The following is an 18233-nucleotide window of genomic DNA, read 5'->3' as shown; positions in this document are numbered from 1 at the left end:
TGAATGAATTTCTCCTAAGTCAATCCCTTACTTGAAAAAGTAACCAGAGCACTCTTGCTTGGGTATATCCTTATACGGCTAGGGCTCCATGAGATTGATTAAAGGTAACCAAATGGTTTGGAGGCAAAGCAAGGGACACTGTTGATGTAAATTCTTGCTGTTCTAAAGAGCAATAACACAAATAAAGCCATGAATGATATAAAAAGCCCAAATCACCCTATTTAAACAAAGCGTATTTATCTAGAATGATGGTAAGAATGATGGTAATTCATCTGAGACCTACACAAAATGTCTAAGCTTAGAGAAAGCAATCATCTCTTTGAGCTGCACGTCCTGGCCTTAACAGTCTCTAATCTCTCTTTTTTTTTTTTAAAGATTGGCACCTGAACTAACAACTGTTGCCAATCTTTTTTCCCCTGCTTCTTCTCCCCAAATCCCCCCAGTATATAGTTGTACATTTTAGTTGTGGATCCTTTTAGTTGTGGCATGTGGGATGCTGCCTCAGCGTGGCCTGATGAGTGGGGCCATGTCTGTGGCCAGGATCCGAACCAGCAAAACCCTGGGCTGCCGAAGCGGAGCGCGCGAACTTAACCACTGGGCCACGGGGCCGGCCCCTCTAATCTCTTGTTTCTGGAATACGAACAGGAGGAACACCTACTTTGCAGAGCCGCAGACGTTGTGTAGTAGTTGAAAGGTATACGGGACACCACGTAATCCTCAGAGAGGCTTGCCAGGATGTCACCTACAAAGACTGTTTTTCCCACTCCAGCATTTCCAACTAGCATTAGCGGTTGTCCTTTCTCAAGCAACAATTCTACGAAGTATCTAAGACGAGTTGTCTCTGATGTGTGAACCAGAACTCTCTGGGGGAAAAATGGAATAAGAGAAAGGTCAGAGAGAGATGCATTCCAAAATTTTATATCTGAACCAACACAGTCACTTTGGAATCGAGACTCCAAGAATTCTTAATTCAAGTTAACACCCAGTAGGGGAGATCCCACCTAATTTTCAATCTTGAATTGCCAGAGTTCAGACATCACAGCTTGAGGAGAGCAATTGCATAGTGCCATCAAAGTTGCAATAACGTTAGCAACTGATTTATCTTTTCTAAATTAAATACTAGCACCCAAGGCTCCCAGTCACAGAATATCTACACTCTGCCCAACCTTGTGTTAGGCATACAAGGGAATCCTTACTGTATTACATTTGTATTACATTGCAGTATGTTCGTACTAGGTTCAAGAAACCATCCACCACTCTTTAGGAGCTGACAAAACATTTGAAAAACCAAGCCACACATAAATGACAGTTCGTAGCAATGTCTTGGCTGAGTAAGATTAAGTGTCAAATGATTAGACACAATTCACACCAAAGGGGTGCAGCGTGGGGAGAGACCAGCGTGGGAGAAACAGTGGAACATTCACAAATCAAAGCACATTTGAAACTTATTGTGCATATTCTATTAAAAATTTTTATAACAGTGTTTCTGTTTTGAAAATTGTCTATTTATTTATATACTACATTGCTTCACAAAGAATTCGAGGTGGCTTATAGGAATACAATAAAATAAAGAATACAAACAAATAAAAATCAGACACGGGGAACAGAAACTAACGCAGAAGACCAGGAAAAGGGGTAGCAGATGTGGACATGCAGGAAAGAGAATCCGGCACAGTAATTAAGAGAGAGTTGACAATTCCTTGCATTTCTTGGTGGTCAAATTAAAAAGGGTATACAAAACGACTTGCAGGATTCATATTGTTCATAAGAAAAATACATACATTCTATAATGGATAGAGTTCTTCCTTATGTGGTTAGCACACAGTGAACACAAATGAGTATTTTATAGATCATTCAGGATCATGTTGACGATTATGAAAGTCTACTCTAAACTCTGTTTCAATTCAATGATCTCTCAGGGCCCATCGAAAGGCATAGACAGTTCTGCACTACAGTAGACAGTCCTGGATGACTTTTTTTTAGTTAGAGTTGTATTTTATATTTTTCTCCTTTCTTGCTGCTAGTTGTCATCATTTGCTTTTTAATTTGGCTATTAGCTCTTTTCTCTACACACTTATACCAATAATTAACACTTCCTGAGAGCCGAGTATGCGACAGGTACTATGCTAAGCACTTTACATGCATTATGTCGCATGGCACGCATAACAAATCTATGAGGAGAGTTGTGTTATTATTTTCATTTCAGAGGTGATGAAATTAAAGCTTAGGGAATGTTAATAACATGGCCAAGGTCACAGCAAACTAGTAAGTGGCAGTACTTGGATTCAAACGCAAGTCTGTCCAGGGCCTGAGCCCTGTCTCACTCACCACACAGAACACGCTTCAGAACACGGACTGTGGATACGTTACTTAATCTCTTGGTACCTCTATTTTTCCCTATGTCAAAAGGGTAGTAACAGTCCATGCCTCAGAAAGTTGCTGTAAAGATTAAATTAGTTAATCTTTGTAAAACACTTGGAAAGAACCTGACATAGAGTAATGTAATATTACTATTGGCTATTATTCCTGACTCAGAATGGTTCTCTTCCAACATGTTCAGAGGCTATGAAATAACCCCATTTGGTACAGCTGTGTGTAAAGCAAGACTACAAAGTCCCAATAGGTTCCCTGTTGAATAAAAGATATCATTGACCTAGTCAATCAACCTTGTGATACCAGTTTTCAGTCTTTGGTTAATTACGAATTCTCAGCTTTCAAGCAGCTAGGTAATATTGTTAGGTAGGTGAAGTCTACGTGAGTTGAGCAAAAACAGAGATTTCAAAATATCTAAAGCAGATGGAGCAGACATTGTTGGTTGCCTCCCAACACCCATTTCTCCACTTCTTCCTCCTTCAAGTCTCCACGCCTCTTCCACACAGCCATGTGTCTCAGGAGAAGCTCAACCCGGCTCCTACAGTATGGGGATGATGTGTCAAAGCCAATCACGGCAACCCATGACCCCGGGCTGGGACTGCGTGAGAGGTGGAACGTGACCCCTGGACAATTAGAGGCAGGAGGCCGCCTGCTCTGGGGCTTCTGAGAAAGGTTTCCTTACTCTTAATAAAAATATGAGAAGGTCTCCTTTTCCTCTCAGGGTAACTCCTGGGGCCACTGGAGCCATGTTGAGAACAGGGGGGATATCCATCTTAAAATGAAGCCAGTGTTAAGAAGAGAGGAGAAGAGAGACAGGAAGATCTGAATCCTTGATATCACCACGTCACAGAATTAACCAGTCTTAGGGCCATCCGACCTCTGAATTTCTTGTTTGTGAAAGAAGCTTCCTCAGGGTTAGGTGTTATGGCTTGAACTGTGTCTTCCCAAAGTTCACAGAGTGAAGCCCTAACCCTCAGCATTCAGAATGTGACTGTATTTGATCTTTAAAGAGTTGACGAAGTTGAAATGGGGCTATTAGGGTGGGCCCTAATCCAATGTGACTGGTATCCTTAAAAGAGGAGGAAATCTGGACACACTTGGAGACAGCGTCCGGGGATGCACACACACGGAGAAAAGACCATGTGAGGACACAGCAAGAGGCGGCAGGTCTCAGGAGAAACCAAACCTGCTGACACCTGTCTTGGACTTCTAGCCTCCAGAACTGGGAGGAAATAAATTTCCGATGTTTAAGCCACGCAGTCTGTGCCGTTTTGTTATGGCAGCCCTAGCACACTAATGCAGAGTAGGCCCCTGATTCAATGACTGGCGTGCTTACAAAAGGGAAACTTGAATACAGGCACACACAGGGGACACGCCGTGTAAGGAGTGGAGTTATGCTGCCACAAACCAGGGAACCCCAAGACTGCCCGCAAACCACCGGAAGCTACGAGAGAGGCATGGAACAGATTCTCCCTCATCTCCCTCAGGAGGAGCCAATCCTGACACCTTGATGTTGAACTTCCAGCTCCCAGAACCGTGAGACAACACATTCCTGTCGTTTAAGTCACCTAGTTTGCGGTCCTTTATTAGAGCAGCTCCAGGAAACCAGTACCTCAGGTTTTCTCTTAGTTGACACAAACTGCCTAATTAATGCTGTGGAAATCGCCTATATTCTATTCATATAGCGCTACTTGAGTCAATAAGCTCCAAAACGAATCAGAACGACATGATTTTCAGAAAGAAATACAATGAAAAGGAAAAAAGATTGAGGCAGAATAAGATAACTACAAAATAACCTGACATAAAAGAAATGTACAACAATCCAGGAAGAGAAATAGTGAAAAAAAAAAAAAAAAGAAAGAAAGAGAGAGAGAGAGATTCCTATATATCTTCCAGCTGCCATGTGAATTTGAAACACACGAGTTGAAGAGATTAAACATTCATTTTATGGGTTGGAGGGGTTGAAGGAAAGAACTTACATGTGCAAAGCGCTGCCTAAGAAATTTGTCAGCAATAAGCGTCACTGAACTAACAGAAATAAGCCTCTAATTTTTAATAAAAGAAAGTTTCTAGGAAAATATTTAAAAAGCGATCACAAAACTAAGTTGGAATGAAAAAAAAAGCAGGTTGTAGACATATAATTGCCATTTCACTAATCGTTCCTATAACTGAGATTCTTCTCTCCCAGGAAACATGTGACATGGTGACCATATCGACAACAATTCATCCAGGAGGCAGGAAAGGAAAGACTGCCCAAAAACAAACCTACCAACCACCCAGCACAGGGTGGCTTGAAAATTCCTGTGTTCCACACACCTACCTGCAGAGGTACATCCGGGTCCATAGTAAATTTGGGGATTTTATCAGCCCAAGGCAAAAATTTCTTAGTTTTGTGGTCCAGATAATAATCAAAGATTGTTCCCTGGGATGGAAACTTTACCGCTTTCATCTCTTTATGCCACCACCGGCTGAAGTCAGCTTGATAACCAGAAAGCTAAGGAGAACAAGAGAAATTCTTATTGCAGACTCAAAGGTAATTTTAAACACAAACAAAGCCCCTCCAAATTCTGCTGCACACACAGAGTGTGCAGTGTAGAGTCAGAATTACAAATGGGATTGAGTCACTGACCCAAGGAAAATAAATAACTAGAAGTAAGTTATAATGAGTGATAATATCAGAGAAGCAGAAAGCTATAATTGCCATCTATCCATCAGGTACACATTTTCTGGAATAATTATTAACTTTAAAAGCAATGCAAGGTTAGGTAAACCTTAGATTAAACCTGTGTTATTCAATTTAACAAGGAGCTATCACGCAAATTACTATGCTGGGCACCACAAGACACTGGTTTATCAAACACTGCTATTGACGTTTACCAATATTTGCAGCAATTTATAGTAAAATGAGAAAAATAAGAACAAAGGAATACTTTAAAAATTGGTAACACTATTTGATTTAAATACTGTCCTTTATTTGAGTAAAAGGTCCTTCCTGGACCTTTTGGTGTTAAAATATCCTCTCCTTTATATAATTATGGTGATAATAAATGGTCATTATTAAAATAAATTTTCTTATTTAGAAAAGTAAACAGTTGGTAACCCTATTTTATTCCTTAACTCATTATTAAAACTTTGTTGATCTTTGACATGCTAAATCTGGGAACTCCCGCCATGATAGATAGGGGGATGAGGAAAGGCATGGACTTGGTTTTCTATTAGGGCACCAATGAGTGGTCTAGTTGAAAACTCCATAGAGACAAACTCCTATCTTCCAGAGAGGATTATATTGGTTGGGAACAGGCTCTCCTACTAGAAGGAGCTTGTTTTTATATGATGATAGATGCTGTTAGATTAGGGTTTAGAAAATAGAGGATGGAAAATGGCAACTGTATACTAGCAACTAACAAACCCTTCTATAAACCCTTCTAATCCATAGGATGACCTGGCCTAGTGACTCCTACATCCACAGGATGGACTGGCCTAGTGACTCTCAGATGCACAGGACGAACTGGCCTAGTGACTCTCAGATGCACAGGATGAACTGGCCTAGTGACTCTCAGATGCACAAGATGAACTGGCCTAGTGACTCTCATATCCACAGGGTGGACTGGCCTAGTGACTCTCATACGCACAGGATGGACTGGCCTAGTGACTCCTACACCCACAGGATGCACTGGCCTAGTGACTCCTACATCCACAGGATGGACTAGCCTACTGACTTGTATATCCAGAGGATGATCTGGCCTACTGACTTCTACATCCACAGGGTAACCTGGCATAGTGAGTCCTCCATCCACAGGATGACCTGGCATACGGAGCTTTGGTGAACTCTAAAAATACTGCGTATGTCCACTGCAATCAGCAATTTCATACTTATCTAAGAACTCAACTCCCATTTTTCTCCAGAGAAATCCTTAAACAAGCTTTTACTTTGGTGTCCTCAAGTGCTTGGACTATGGCCCACTTTTTGTACTGGGCTGATCGCACATATACTCATGATACATATAGGATGGCTGGAGGATAGGAGAGTGTGATCAGGGCCAGAGGGGTGATCAGTCATAGCAGAGATAGCTTACCCCACCATCTTCCAAACAAGCTGAGTTCATACTCCTACATACCACCATTCATGAGTTAATGTGTGTAGGCTCATTTAAGTTTTTTCAGACTGGTGGCATGAGATATTTTATCACCCTACAAAAGTTGGTCTTAAATCAACTTAGTTCAGAAAGTAGTACTTATCTGACACCATTCTCTGTAGGCAGAATACATACGACTTCTACTTTACATCAAAATTGGCTTCACTTAACCATTACATCAGCAAAATGATTTCAGTGACAAACCTTTGACTCATTAATTCGCCCAACTAAAATGCATTGGTTTTATAATGGGGAAGAAAGCAAAAATGGTTTCTGCCATCAGAGTTTGTGAGGGAAGATAGAGGGGAGATGAGGAAGTATTGGTGGAAGCAGAGTTTCCACATGGTGGAAGCCAATAAATGTAGAAATAAAGAGGTGCCTTGAAAGTCAAGTTTCCTATAAGTGAGGGTAACAGGGTGAATTTATTTTACCTGGACGGTCAGGGAAGCCATCTTTGAGAACAGACACAGATTAGGGCGAGGACCATTCCAGGAAGCAGGACGAGGTCAGCATGTGCAAAGATCTTGTGGTATGAAAGAACTTGTGTTTAAGAATGGCGGAGGAAGAATTAGGGAGGGATAGACAAGGCAAGATCCAGAGGCCTTGAAAACAGCATTAAAATTTTTAATTTCATCTTAAAGGCAATAGGAATCCATTCAAGTGTTTTAAATTCTGGAGTATGTCATAAAATTCAATTTACATTTTAAAAAAATCACTCTGGCTGCTGAGTAGATAATGGATCATGGGGCCAGTACAGAAGCAGAAAGACTAGCGAGGAGGTTACCTCAGAAGCCAAGTGAGAAATGATAACGGCAGCTATGGGAGCTCAGGGAGAGCTGGTGTGAGACCTACTCTGCAAGTTGTCGCAACGGCGTGGGTTAAGAACACAGATCTTGAGTTAGTCTATTGCAGTATGAACCTGGCTCAGACATTGGTTAGCTGTGTGTCCTCAGGCAGGCTAACTTATTTAAGTTTCAGTTCCTTTTTTATAAGTGAAAAAGGAGGAGAGTTGTACCTATACATATAGGTTTTATTTTTTTGAAGGTTCCATGAGATAGCCTATTAAAAGCCCTAAGCATGCTCTCTGACATATAGTAGGCACTCAAATTTGTTGAACTAATAAATGGGATTCTAAGAATATTTCTTGTGTCTGCTTCATTCATGTTTCAGGCTTCACAGCCTCTCTTTTGAATTCTTCGTAGTTAGAGCCCTTTCAAAAATTTAAAGATCATGTTGCTGATGCTGACCGTTAATTAGGGCGAGAGTGTCTGGGAGAGGAAGGTGACTACTGTGATGCGCAGCTTCTGGCTTGAATAACTGGTTCGAAGGCTTCCACGTTTGGAAATTGGAAAGATGAAAAGAGGATCATCTGGGAGGAAGGTGAGGCCTTATGAGCAGGAGCAGAAAGATCTCAGCTGTCAACATCCTATTGATGTAATTCTACATGGCTTTACGGTCCCAGAAAAGGAAAAATTCTGCAGAGAACACTGAGAAAAAAATCAAACCAAGAGAGGTTGGAGAGAGGGGGAGATTTTGCGTGTGGCCTCCATGAAGGAGGAATCCACACATGTCGTAAATTTTGCCTTTGAGAAAAACCACATGAAGTCACTCGACACCCCTTCTTGACTCTCACTCAAAGTAACACAGGCTGTTATTCTTTAGGAAGCACTCAGAGATTACAGAAGGAAGTGTGGCTTCTGAGAAGGATCAAGATAAGATCTGGGAAGCCAAGTGAATGCCAGACTTACTTAGAGATATTATTTATGGTAAGCTGGTGATAAGTAGAAGAACTGGCTCATAGCTTATAACAACCATGTATTTTAGGATCTATAGCGAACAGACGAGCAGAAATATGGGTCACTCTTGGCTGTGATGCCTTCCGATTTAAATTCCCTATTTATATCTAGAAACATTCAGGGAAGCCCAGAAGATGTGTGCCATCTATCTTTAATGCAAAGATCTAGGGGTGTCCCTGGAAGCACTATGACCACGAGAGACCCTGAGTTACCATGGAAGGCGCGGCCTCGGGAGATGTACAGAGTGGAATCCTGACGTTGTCATTTCCTATCAGTGTAACCTTGGTCAAGTTACTTTGCCTCTCCGTGCTTTACTTTACCTGCACAATGAGGACACCCTGAAGAATTAGTGTAAAGATTACACGAGAACCTCCATATATAGAGGTCCAAGGTGATTAGATGTGCAAATTTCTAAAGTTGAAAAGCTCGCACTTTGCACTTTGGCAAGTTAAATAGATTGTGCATGCATGTGTGTGTGAGTGTATGTGTGTCTGGGCACACTTATGCAAGTTCTTTTCTCAAGTGTTTGCCCCAAAGAAATCAGAAGCCACGAATGGGCTACACTAGGAATGCTGTGCAGACACGATAGCCTCACTCTAGGCTGAAGGACGGACCAATGGAAAGAAACTGGCCTGGGGTTGACTGTGGTTCATGAACGATTACCCCGGGAATCATGTGTGAGACTAATCAGAGACAGGGAAACCAATTTGAAGGTTATTATGTGTTATGGACTGACTATGTCCCCCCTAAATTCATATGTTGAAGCCTTAATCCCCAATATGATCGCATTTGGAGGTGGGGCCTTTGGCAGGTAATTCGGTTAAGGTGAGGTCATGAGGATTGGGCCCTCGTGATGGGATTGGTGCCTTTATAAAGAAGAGACACCAGAAAGCTTTTCGTCTTTCTTTCTCTGCTATATGAGGACACAGCAAAGAGGGAGCTGTCCGCAAGCCGGGAAGAGGGTCCTTGCCAGAACTCGACCACGCTGGCACTCTGACCTCCGACTTCTATTCTCTGGAACTGAGAGAAAAAATCAATTTCTGTTATATAAGCCACTCAGTGTATGGTATTTTGTTATGGCAGCCCAAGCTAAGGCACTGTGATAGCCCAGGACGACCTAAGATGACACATTCCTGAATTAAGGCTGTAGAGATGGAGAAGAGGGGACAGACTTGACAGCTATTTTGTACATGAAAGCATCTGACGACCAGTGAATGTGGAAATAAGGAAGAACCGTGCCTCCCAGGTTTTTAACGAGAGCCACTGGGAGGAATGTGAGTATCACTGAGGAAAAGAATGAAAAGGAAGAGCAAATTTGGGGGTTAGGGCAGACGAGGAGCTCTGTCTCAGGCACATTGAGAGTTACGTGCCTGTGGTCCAGCACGCGGCTGGCACTGCTCCAGAGGCAGGTGCGAACACACAACCTTGAGCTCAGAAGAGAGGCTCTGGAAGGCTGGATCTGCTGGAAGCCTACGGATCTGGCATTCTCAGCCACGGTTAGAACTACCAGCTGGATGAGTTCGCCTAAACAGTGTACAGGCTTCAGCAAGAATAGGGCAAGTGGGGTATGTTTATGATAACATGAATTGTAATATTCCTCCCCAAAATAAAACTGTTTCTATACACTATTTCAAAACATACCTGATCTTGTAGCAGAGTGCCTCCGAATGCCCAGATACAAGCAAAGACAAAATAGACTTCATAAACTTCTTTGGGGCTGTCAGAAGGTACATTTTCAGGAGTCAACAAACATTCCAAAAGAGCACAAGTAGTCTAAATAAAAAGAAGGAGCCATTCATTTAGGGCAACATTTTTTTAATAATGAAGGAAGTTCACAGGACTTATTAACAAATCCACTTTAAGAGATTACGTAATTTTTCCCAAGTCTGTGATTTGCTACGTTGGGAGAGAGAAAAATTACTGCCCTGGGTTTTTAAGTCAGTGATGGAAAACCTTTGCCACTTTTAACCAAACTGATCTGCCAGGTAATAAACTATTTAAAAAACGAATATCTTAAATTAACCAATTAATAATCACTATAAAAAACAGAAATACATACAAGCAAAAAGAAAAAATAATAGAGACATATCTATGCTCTTTTTTATAAATAGGGAGTCATATTACACATAGCATTCTATAGCTCACTTTCTCACTTAAAAACAAACTAGACACCTTTCTCACCAATAAGTGTGGCCCGACAATATCATCATGAATAAATGAGTAAGATTCCACTGGCTAGAAAGGTGTTTATTTACTGTTTCCCTCTTGTTGGACATTTAGATAACCCACTTTCCGCATGGTACCTCAGGATCTCTCATTGGCAGTCATCTTTCCCACCTGTTGTCATAAATTCAGAACGTCAGACTGGTAGCCTTAGCCTGTGGCATTTTTTTGGACACCAGACTAAATTTAACCTTGGAAGAAATGCTGTTCAGGAACTTGTTCTTCATACCCTCCAGGTGAAACAGTAATGTGCTCTGTTGGTCCAAAACATGCCCTGTGTTCAGGGCAGTCAGATCACAACGAGGGGAACAGGCCTGCTGCAAAGGCCTTTCCCATTTGAAATAATAACCAGCAATGAACGTGTTTTTGAGCTAGTTCTCTAAAGCATGACAAAATAGTTGTCATTAATTAGCATTGTCAGAGGCCCTCAAAACTCATGATACCCTTCCCCCAGCTTTTGGAGGCAGCAAAGGCTTTTTGTCACTCTCATATCCACAGCAATGCAAGCTACAGCAAAACAAGTCAGAATCCTGTGTGTACCTCGCCTTCCCAGCCATGAAAGATGGGGAAAATCCATGGCAACATGGAAAATGGGTCCCAGGGATAATCTGAAATTTTTTTTGTTTTTTGCTGAGGAAGACTCGCCCTGAGCTAACACCCATGCCAATCTTCCTCTATTTTTTAGTACGTGGGCTGCCAGCACAGCATGGCTGCTAACACAGCAGTGCAGGTCCATTCCTGGGAACGGAACCCAGGTCGCCAAAGCGGAGTGTGCTGCACTTAACCACTAGGCCACGGGCTGGCCCTTGAAAATGTTTTTAATTTAAATAAGTGAGCACCTGTTATATTTTTCTGTCTTCTCTCTTCATTTCCGTTATCTTATATTGTGCCAACTTAAAATAATCTTCTTATATTCTTCTTAGAATAAATTTGTTATCAAGAAAAATAATGTAAACCTCTGTGGCTTTGCCATTTCTAGGTAGAAGCCATGTTGGATTAAGGAACTGTTAAAACCAAAATGAAAAAGACTGAAAGTTCTCAATGTGACATTATCTACCGATTTGAACACTCATGATTTTTCTATTTTCTCTCCAACAAAGTATTTGAAAAATATTTTGAGCTCTGTGTCAGCAATTACTAAATCATACTTGTGTGTGTATGTGTGTGTGTGTGTGTGTGTGTGTCAAGGGCTGACTTTCAATAAACTTATACTTGGATGTATATTCTGAAAGAGTTAATATACCTTACTACACTTAAAGCAAGAAAGTCTCAGATATTGGAAAACATAGTACATTAATTTCTTAAATAGCGACTTTAAGCTATTTTCTTTTATACTCATTTTTGTCTCAAATTTTATCCTTGTAAGTAAATACAGAAAAGAGATTACTCTATAAAACAACAGCTCACAAGGAGCTAAGGAAAAAATGCCATTTCTGAATACTACAAAAGAAGGAAGTGAGAGCAAAAGTCACATTAATTCCTACTGACCTATTTTCACACTACCTTGAATGAAAAAGTTCACACCACAGAGAATCACACAAATACACAAGTCAACTTGAGAAAGAACACGATCATGCTTTCTGCAAGTATTACACCAGAGGAAGTCTAATTAGGCTAACCACATAATTAATTCATTATGAATAAATTCAGACCTGCTTTCAGAAATAAATTATACCTCAGATAATTACTGTTGAAGACTATCGTTTACTTAATTGGTGTGTGAATTATCCAAAAACCTGAACTTTCTCTTCTTATTATGCTTGTGACTATTTCTAATTTAGCTTCAAACAAATTTGGTAACATAGTAACTTAATGGTAACAAAATACTTAGAAACCAATTTTGCTCCTATAGAAAAAAAAATGCTTCTAATTGTAAACCTTTTGTGAAGTTTTGTATTTGTAAGGGCTGGGGATAGTTATTCCTTATGCTGAGATTAAGATCCCCACCTTCATTTCTGTATGCTGCAAAATTATTTTCATTTGCTTCCATAACAACAGATCACATATAACCTTCACTCTTACCAGCTGTCTCACAATGAGGATCAGAAAAAATTTATCCCTGAAATGTTATGAACTCTCCACCTAGACTGACCTGCCTTTAGGCATATTTCGGGGAGGAGGAGAAAAGAAAGGCAGGAGAGAGTGGGAGGTGGCACCAATGTGGTAGAGTTCATAAGCTTTCTCTTATTCACTGGCCAACATCTTTAATTGGACTGATTTATTGTATTCAGAACACATACTTTGGGCCAGTTACTTAGGAGACAGAAAAATAAATAAGTCTGTTACAACTTTGTTCTTTTTAGTCTATTCAAATATACTTAGGAGGAACACAATGATTCAGTAAACACATACTTGCCCTACTCTGTGTTAGAAACTAGGTAAATCTCTGGAGATAATAAAAATGAATAAAACGTGGCTTCACTCCTCTAGTTCACAATCTTGTGAAAGAAACAGACCACAAACCTGAATGATAATGGAATGTGACAGATGTGTGACCGAGGTTTGCAAAAGGCACTGGAGAACACGGGGGCTAGGAGAGGAGGGTCAGAGCAAGCTGACAGCTCCAGACACCTTTCCAGCTCTCATCAAACAAAAGCTTCTGTTGTCTTGATCGAACCACGCCACTGCCTCAGGACTAGAACGTTAAACGGTGGAACTGAAGACAAACCTGCACCAGGCTGTTCTCTGGAATTGAAGTGATGGTTTTAAAGCTTGTTCTCAGCTTATCCAAGCATGCAGGAACATATTTATCAAAAAGAATCGTTAGATTGGCCTTTTCTGATTGATGCCGCCTTCTGTCTATCCAACTGGCCACATACCTGAAAAAGAACACAGAAAAGCTTTTACTGAACCCTAGGCTTGCAAAGCAGAATTTCACCAACTGAAAAGCTTCCCCCTCGACACAGCTTGGTGCAACACTTCAGGGACACATTTGGTGACTTCAGTCCATTTCTCAAACTGCAAATATTTTTAAATGCCCTTTAAAGACTTGTTTTAATGGCCATTTTTACCCTAATGAAAAGAATGTAAAAGAAACTCTTAATAGCACTTAGAAGTCAAACACAATAGAGTGTAAGTAGGCTATTACTGAGCATTTATAAGGAAGCATGGTTTGTCATTTCCTAGCAGACTGAAACTATTTTCATAGGGTTGGCCTTATTTATGAAACAGCCAGGGATTTTTCTTGATTAATCTTGGCATCAATGATTTAGCAATGAGAAATCAGCTACAAATAAAAAGGTGAAAATTCCACAAGAGCTATTTCAAAGTCCTTACTTTTCCACTGGCCTGAATGTAACTCTGACCTGATAGCTGATAATGTGTAAGTGGCTCTGAAATGGTATCTCATGTTTGGGTACATGTGTGTGAATCCGAAGCTTCTAAAATGTTGTCAATTGATACAGTAACATCTCTAATATATTACTAAAATAATACTTACAATAAAATGAAACATGACTTAGTAGCACCCATAGTAGTCTCTGGGGAGAAACCGTATGATGTTAAAGGAAAAACAATTGCTCAGAAAGTTCTCAAATAGGAAGCAGTGATGATAAATACATTTAGCTGCCTGCAGAGAAGCAGTGCGACCAGACCAATTACAGCTGTACATTGCTTTAAGCAAATTAGATTCCACATTTCTAACATCAGAAAAACCTAAGGCAAGGTGATTATCTTATAAAAGGCTCCCTTTGATTTTCACAAGGCTTCACCACAGGGTTTTATTAAATATTCAACTGCCTTCACACTATTGTTAGATTTATAAAATATCAACGGTCAAAACGTTTTCAGGTCCAAGAGGAATGATGGTTTTCAGTTGAAGTGCAGTTGCCTGATGGTAACTTGAGAGGGCATCTCCGTGTGGTGGTGACACTGGGCACCATGAACCAATGGAAAGCAGGTGTCAGTTACTGGGGCTGAAGGCACGCAGGCCACGCCTACCCCTCTGGTACTCATTTTCCTGCACATCAGTTGCCAGAAGTGGAATCCTAGTGTCCAGAGCTTATTGTGGGGAAAACAGAGGATTGCTTAGAGAGATGGAGCTCTAAAGTCAGACTGCCTGGACCTTTATCACAGCTCCATCATTTTTTAACTCTGTTACCTTGGGCAAGTTGCTTAACTTCTCTGTGCCTCAAGCTTCTTCTCCATCAATGGAGATGATAATAATACAGACGTCCTAGGTTTGTTCTGAGGATTAAATGAGTTCTCATGTATAAAGTGGTTAGATTAATATCTGACATATAACAAATTCTCAGTAAATGTTACTCTTTAGCACAGAGAGGGTAAAATTGGGAGAACTGGGTTCAGATCCTGGCTCTGCCTGTCTGCGCATCTCCTAAAGGCAGTAGGTCCTATAGGGAAAAGAGTTGGCAGCCAGTGCTCTGACGGGGATAACAAATTCTACCCCCACCGCTGGTCTCCGATCTCTGCGGGAGCACAAGGTTATGCAGATATAACTAGGAGCCGGAGCCCGGACAAAGCCCCAGCAGGGGGAAGCTGGCTGTGCACTTTGGGGGTGGTAATAGCTGCTTCACTGACCCACATGGGCAGGAGCCAAAGTCTCAAAGAGAAAACCTACCAGGCCCACGAGCAAACGAGGCTATTGTACAAATTACCTCCACAAGTAAGGAAGTGAGTTTAGCCAAACCAGGAGACATGGAGCTGATCCTGCCTGAAAAAAAATGGGGGCCCCAAATGACCTCTGCTAGGGGTCAACCACACTATACAGTATAAGGAGTAAAGAAGTCTATATCGTTAAATATGGACAGTGTAAATTTTCATGTATAAATTACTGCTAAATTTTCATAGTTTTGAATAAAAATAGACATTAAAAGACAGCAAATTGAGAAGGAGAGATGATTATCTTCAGCCATGGCAAAAATTGAAAAATACAGATCTCTATTTGCTGGCAATTCTTTCTACCTTACTTCACAAACAATTCCATATGATTTTTAAAAGATGCCATAGGTTTGAACATGACTAAAGGAAACATACTGCTATGATATGACACACATTGAAAATGACACACTAAAACGGCATATTCATTCCTTCCCTCCATAAGAGACCGTCCACACTGGTGGCCCTGCCTCAGGAAATGGCTACATCTTGGTGCCTGACCACATTATCTTCATGCCAAAATTTGGCCACTAAGAGACTCTTTGGCACTTCAGCACTGGCAAATGTGTTCACATAATGAGCTATGACGCTCTTCCCTTCTCCAGAAGCGCCATAGGTGCACCTCAGCAAGGCTAAAACCCTGCAGTCTGAAACTGTCTAGGTAGCCAAAGTTCTCAGGCTTCTGAAAACTTTTTCATTTATTACTCAATAGTCTGGGGTTGGAATCCTGCCAAGTAGGACAGCAGGACTTCATCAGAGCTCTCTAGAATCTGCCCTTCATGCAAGCTTCAGGTTCTCTATCCTTCATGGTGGCCTGGAAAAATGGCTGAAGCTAGAAGGACGTGCTGACCAGCAGTGTATATTGAGGATTTCTGAGTCTGGATGTTTACAAATATGTACAGCATTCAAAGATGACAGGATGGGACTTCAGGGCTAGAAGACAAGTTTGTCCAATGCAGGTGAGAAAATTAGTGAGACAAAGCCAAAATAATATTTTAAGCTGAAGTGACAGAGGAAAAAGTATGATCTAAACCTGTGCCTTTCCAAAGTTACCTTCCAGTGATCTCCTTCGGAATCAGATTAAATTCGAGACAGTCCCACCATTTCTATCATTATTCACAAACTAAGTAACACAGTTTGGCAGATCTTCTTTTCAGTTACGCTCACTTTAAATAACTGCCAATGAATTTAAATAATTCATTGCCTGTTTCCCCCTTTCTATGTATTTCATACCTTCCTTTCTACTAGAAAAAATTCTCACTGATGATAATTTTCAGAAATTTTATTCTAATTCCTGTTCACTCTCTATTTCTCAAGATCTCAACAGACACATAAGAACTGACCAGGATTCTTCTAGTAAACTTACTTAGAACTTAGAGTTAAAGTAAAACAATATTTGATTCCTACAGTCAGTCATGGGCTGACGTGATTTTAAGGATTTGTTTGACCTGATATACTCTGTATCTGTATGTGGACATAAAATTATTTTTTTAAATAGCTCAGTGAATTTTAACAAAAATATGCTAAGAGGCTTAACTGATAATGGCACTATCTTTAGTCCTTGAGTGGAACCCCACAGAGATACTCTGAACATAATATTTCTTAATTCCTTCTATTCAGAATATTTTATCAGTTCCCACAAAATGAATTAAGAAAATACGTTTCCTAATTCTGTCCACTGAAAGGGCCTACAAGCAGTGAGCCAGCACACCAGTGGCCGTGAGCACACCTCGCATCCCTGTCTTGGATTCTAAATACCATTCCTTCTACAAAAACCAGTTTGTTCTGGCTCCTTGGAGAAATGGCTGAACCAAGCCCAGGGTGAGGAAAGTCTGAAATGAGCCAGAAGCACAGTGCTCCAAGACAGGAAGAGAAGTAAAAAAGAACACTTGGAAGGGGCTGGCTTGAAGGGGCTACTGTTGGCAAAATTTGGGACAATTTGAGCATCCAAAAGAATAATATGGGTAGTGAATTACAACCATTGAACTTAAAGAAAAGAAGCCATGCATAGAAAATGATACTCCTCAGAAAAAGAAAGGAAGGAGAAGGGGGGAGGGGGGGGGGAGAGGCGGAGAGAAGGAGGGAGGCGGAGGGGGAGGCAGGAATGGAGAAAGGGAAGGAGGAAGGGGAATAGGAAGAAAGAAAAGAAAAAGTACTTCACAGAAAAACGTCACCTAATATATATAGATAGAACAACTAATTAGGAAATCACCACCGTGTAGCCAGTACTGGGTCATTCTTTAAGACATCTGGCTTGGTCTCTTCAAAATTGTAAATGTCATGAAAGAAAAAGGTGAGGAGAGTATTCTAGATTAAAGGAGAAAACAGACACAAGTAGATGCAACGCATGATCCTTGTTTTGATGCTTGATTTTCAAAAATGCTACAGAGGAAATTACTGGGGTAACTGGGGAAATTTGAAAAATTTTAGATTTTCCAGATAATATTGCATCAAGCACAAGTTTCTTAAATATGTTAATTATACTGTGTTCATGTAGGAGAATATCCGAGTTCTTAGGAGATAAATGATGAAGTATTTAGGGATGAAGTGTCTTAATGTTTCCAACTTATTTTCAGATAATTTGGCAAAAATAAAGAAAAGAAAATGTATGTGTCTCTATGCCTGTGTGAGAGAGTGTGAGTACAGCCAGAGAGAAAGTAAATGCAGTGAAAAGGTAACAACTGACAAGTGTAGGAAGAGTGTGTGGCTGTACATTGTACTTATATCTTCTCAACCTCCCAATAATTTTGAACACTTCCAAATTAAACAGTTGGAAAAAGTGGAGACCTAAGATGTTCAGAAAATTGGGTTAATAATTATATCACTCTCAGAAGGTAATTAAGGGTTAAATGAGTCAATACACGTAAAGCTATCACATTACTAATGTTATGACATTAAAGTAAGGCAGTAAAGTATCTAAAAAATATCCCCAACCTGAAATAGCCACTTTTTTGTAGTTCACTGAAAGTTTCTGGAAGTAGGAGGTGAAAACGTAAAACTATCCTTTAGAGAATATTCCCATTATTTTGGATAAGGACCTGGATGGACCCTTTTGTCACACTTATGAAAATTAAAACCTGCCCATCGATCT

General features: G+C 40.6%; 1 protein-coding gene across 10 annotated transcripts in view; it reads right to left on the bottom strand.

Annotated features, from left to right (window-relative positions):
• DNAH11 (dynein axonemal heavy chain 11) overlaps nt 1-18233 on the bottom strand; it is a 295517-nt gene that overhangs the window by 139851 nt on the left and 137433 nt on the right. For 9 of the 10 annotated variants that reach the window (XR_011503420.1, XR_011503427.1, XR_011503430.1 and 6 more), the window contains exons 43-46: nt 13197-13347; nt 9947-10078; nt 4694-4867; nt 659-863 (exon numbers count right to left, since the gene is read on the bottom strand). Coding sequence is in view for 7 of the 10 variants with exons in the window: in XM_070510015.1 (XP_070366116.1) it covers nt 659-863; nt 4694-4867; nt 9947-10078; nt 13197-13347 (662 nt within the window). In the remaining 3 variants the exon portion in view is untranslated. Of the gene's footprint in view, nt 1-658; nt 864-2328; nt 2439-4693; nt 4868-9946; nt 10079-13196; nt 13348-18233 lie in introns of those variants that run through there. The other variant, XM_070510044.1, reaches the window with a different exon arrangement.

Source organism: Equus asinus, chromosome 1 (assembly GCF_041296235.1).
Source record: "Equus asinus isolate D_3611 breed Donkey chromosome 1, EquAss-T2T_v2, whole genome shotgun sequence".
Taxonomy (NCBI): domain Eukaryota; kingdom Metazoa; phylum Chordata; class Mammalia; order Perissodactyla; family Equidae; genus Equus; species Equus asinus.
This window is presented reverse-complemented; position numbering and strand designations above follow the sequence as displayed.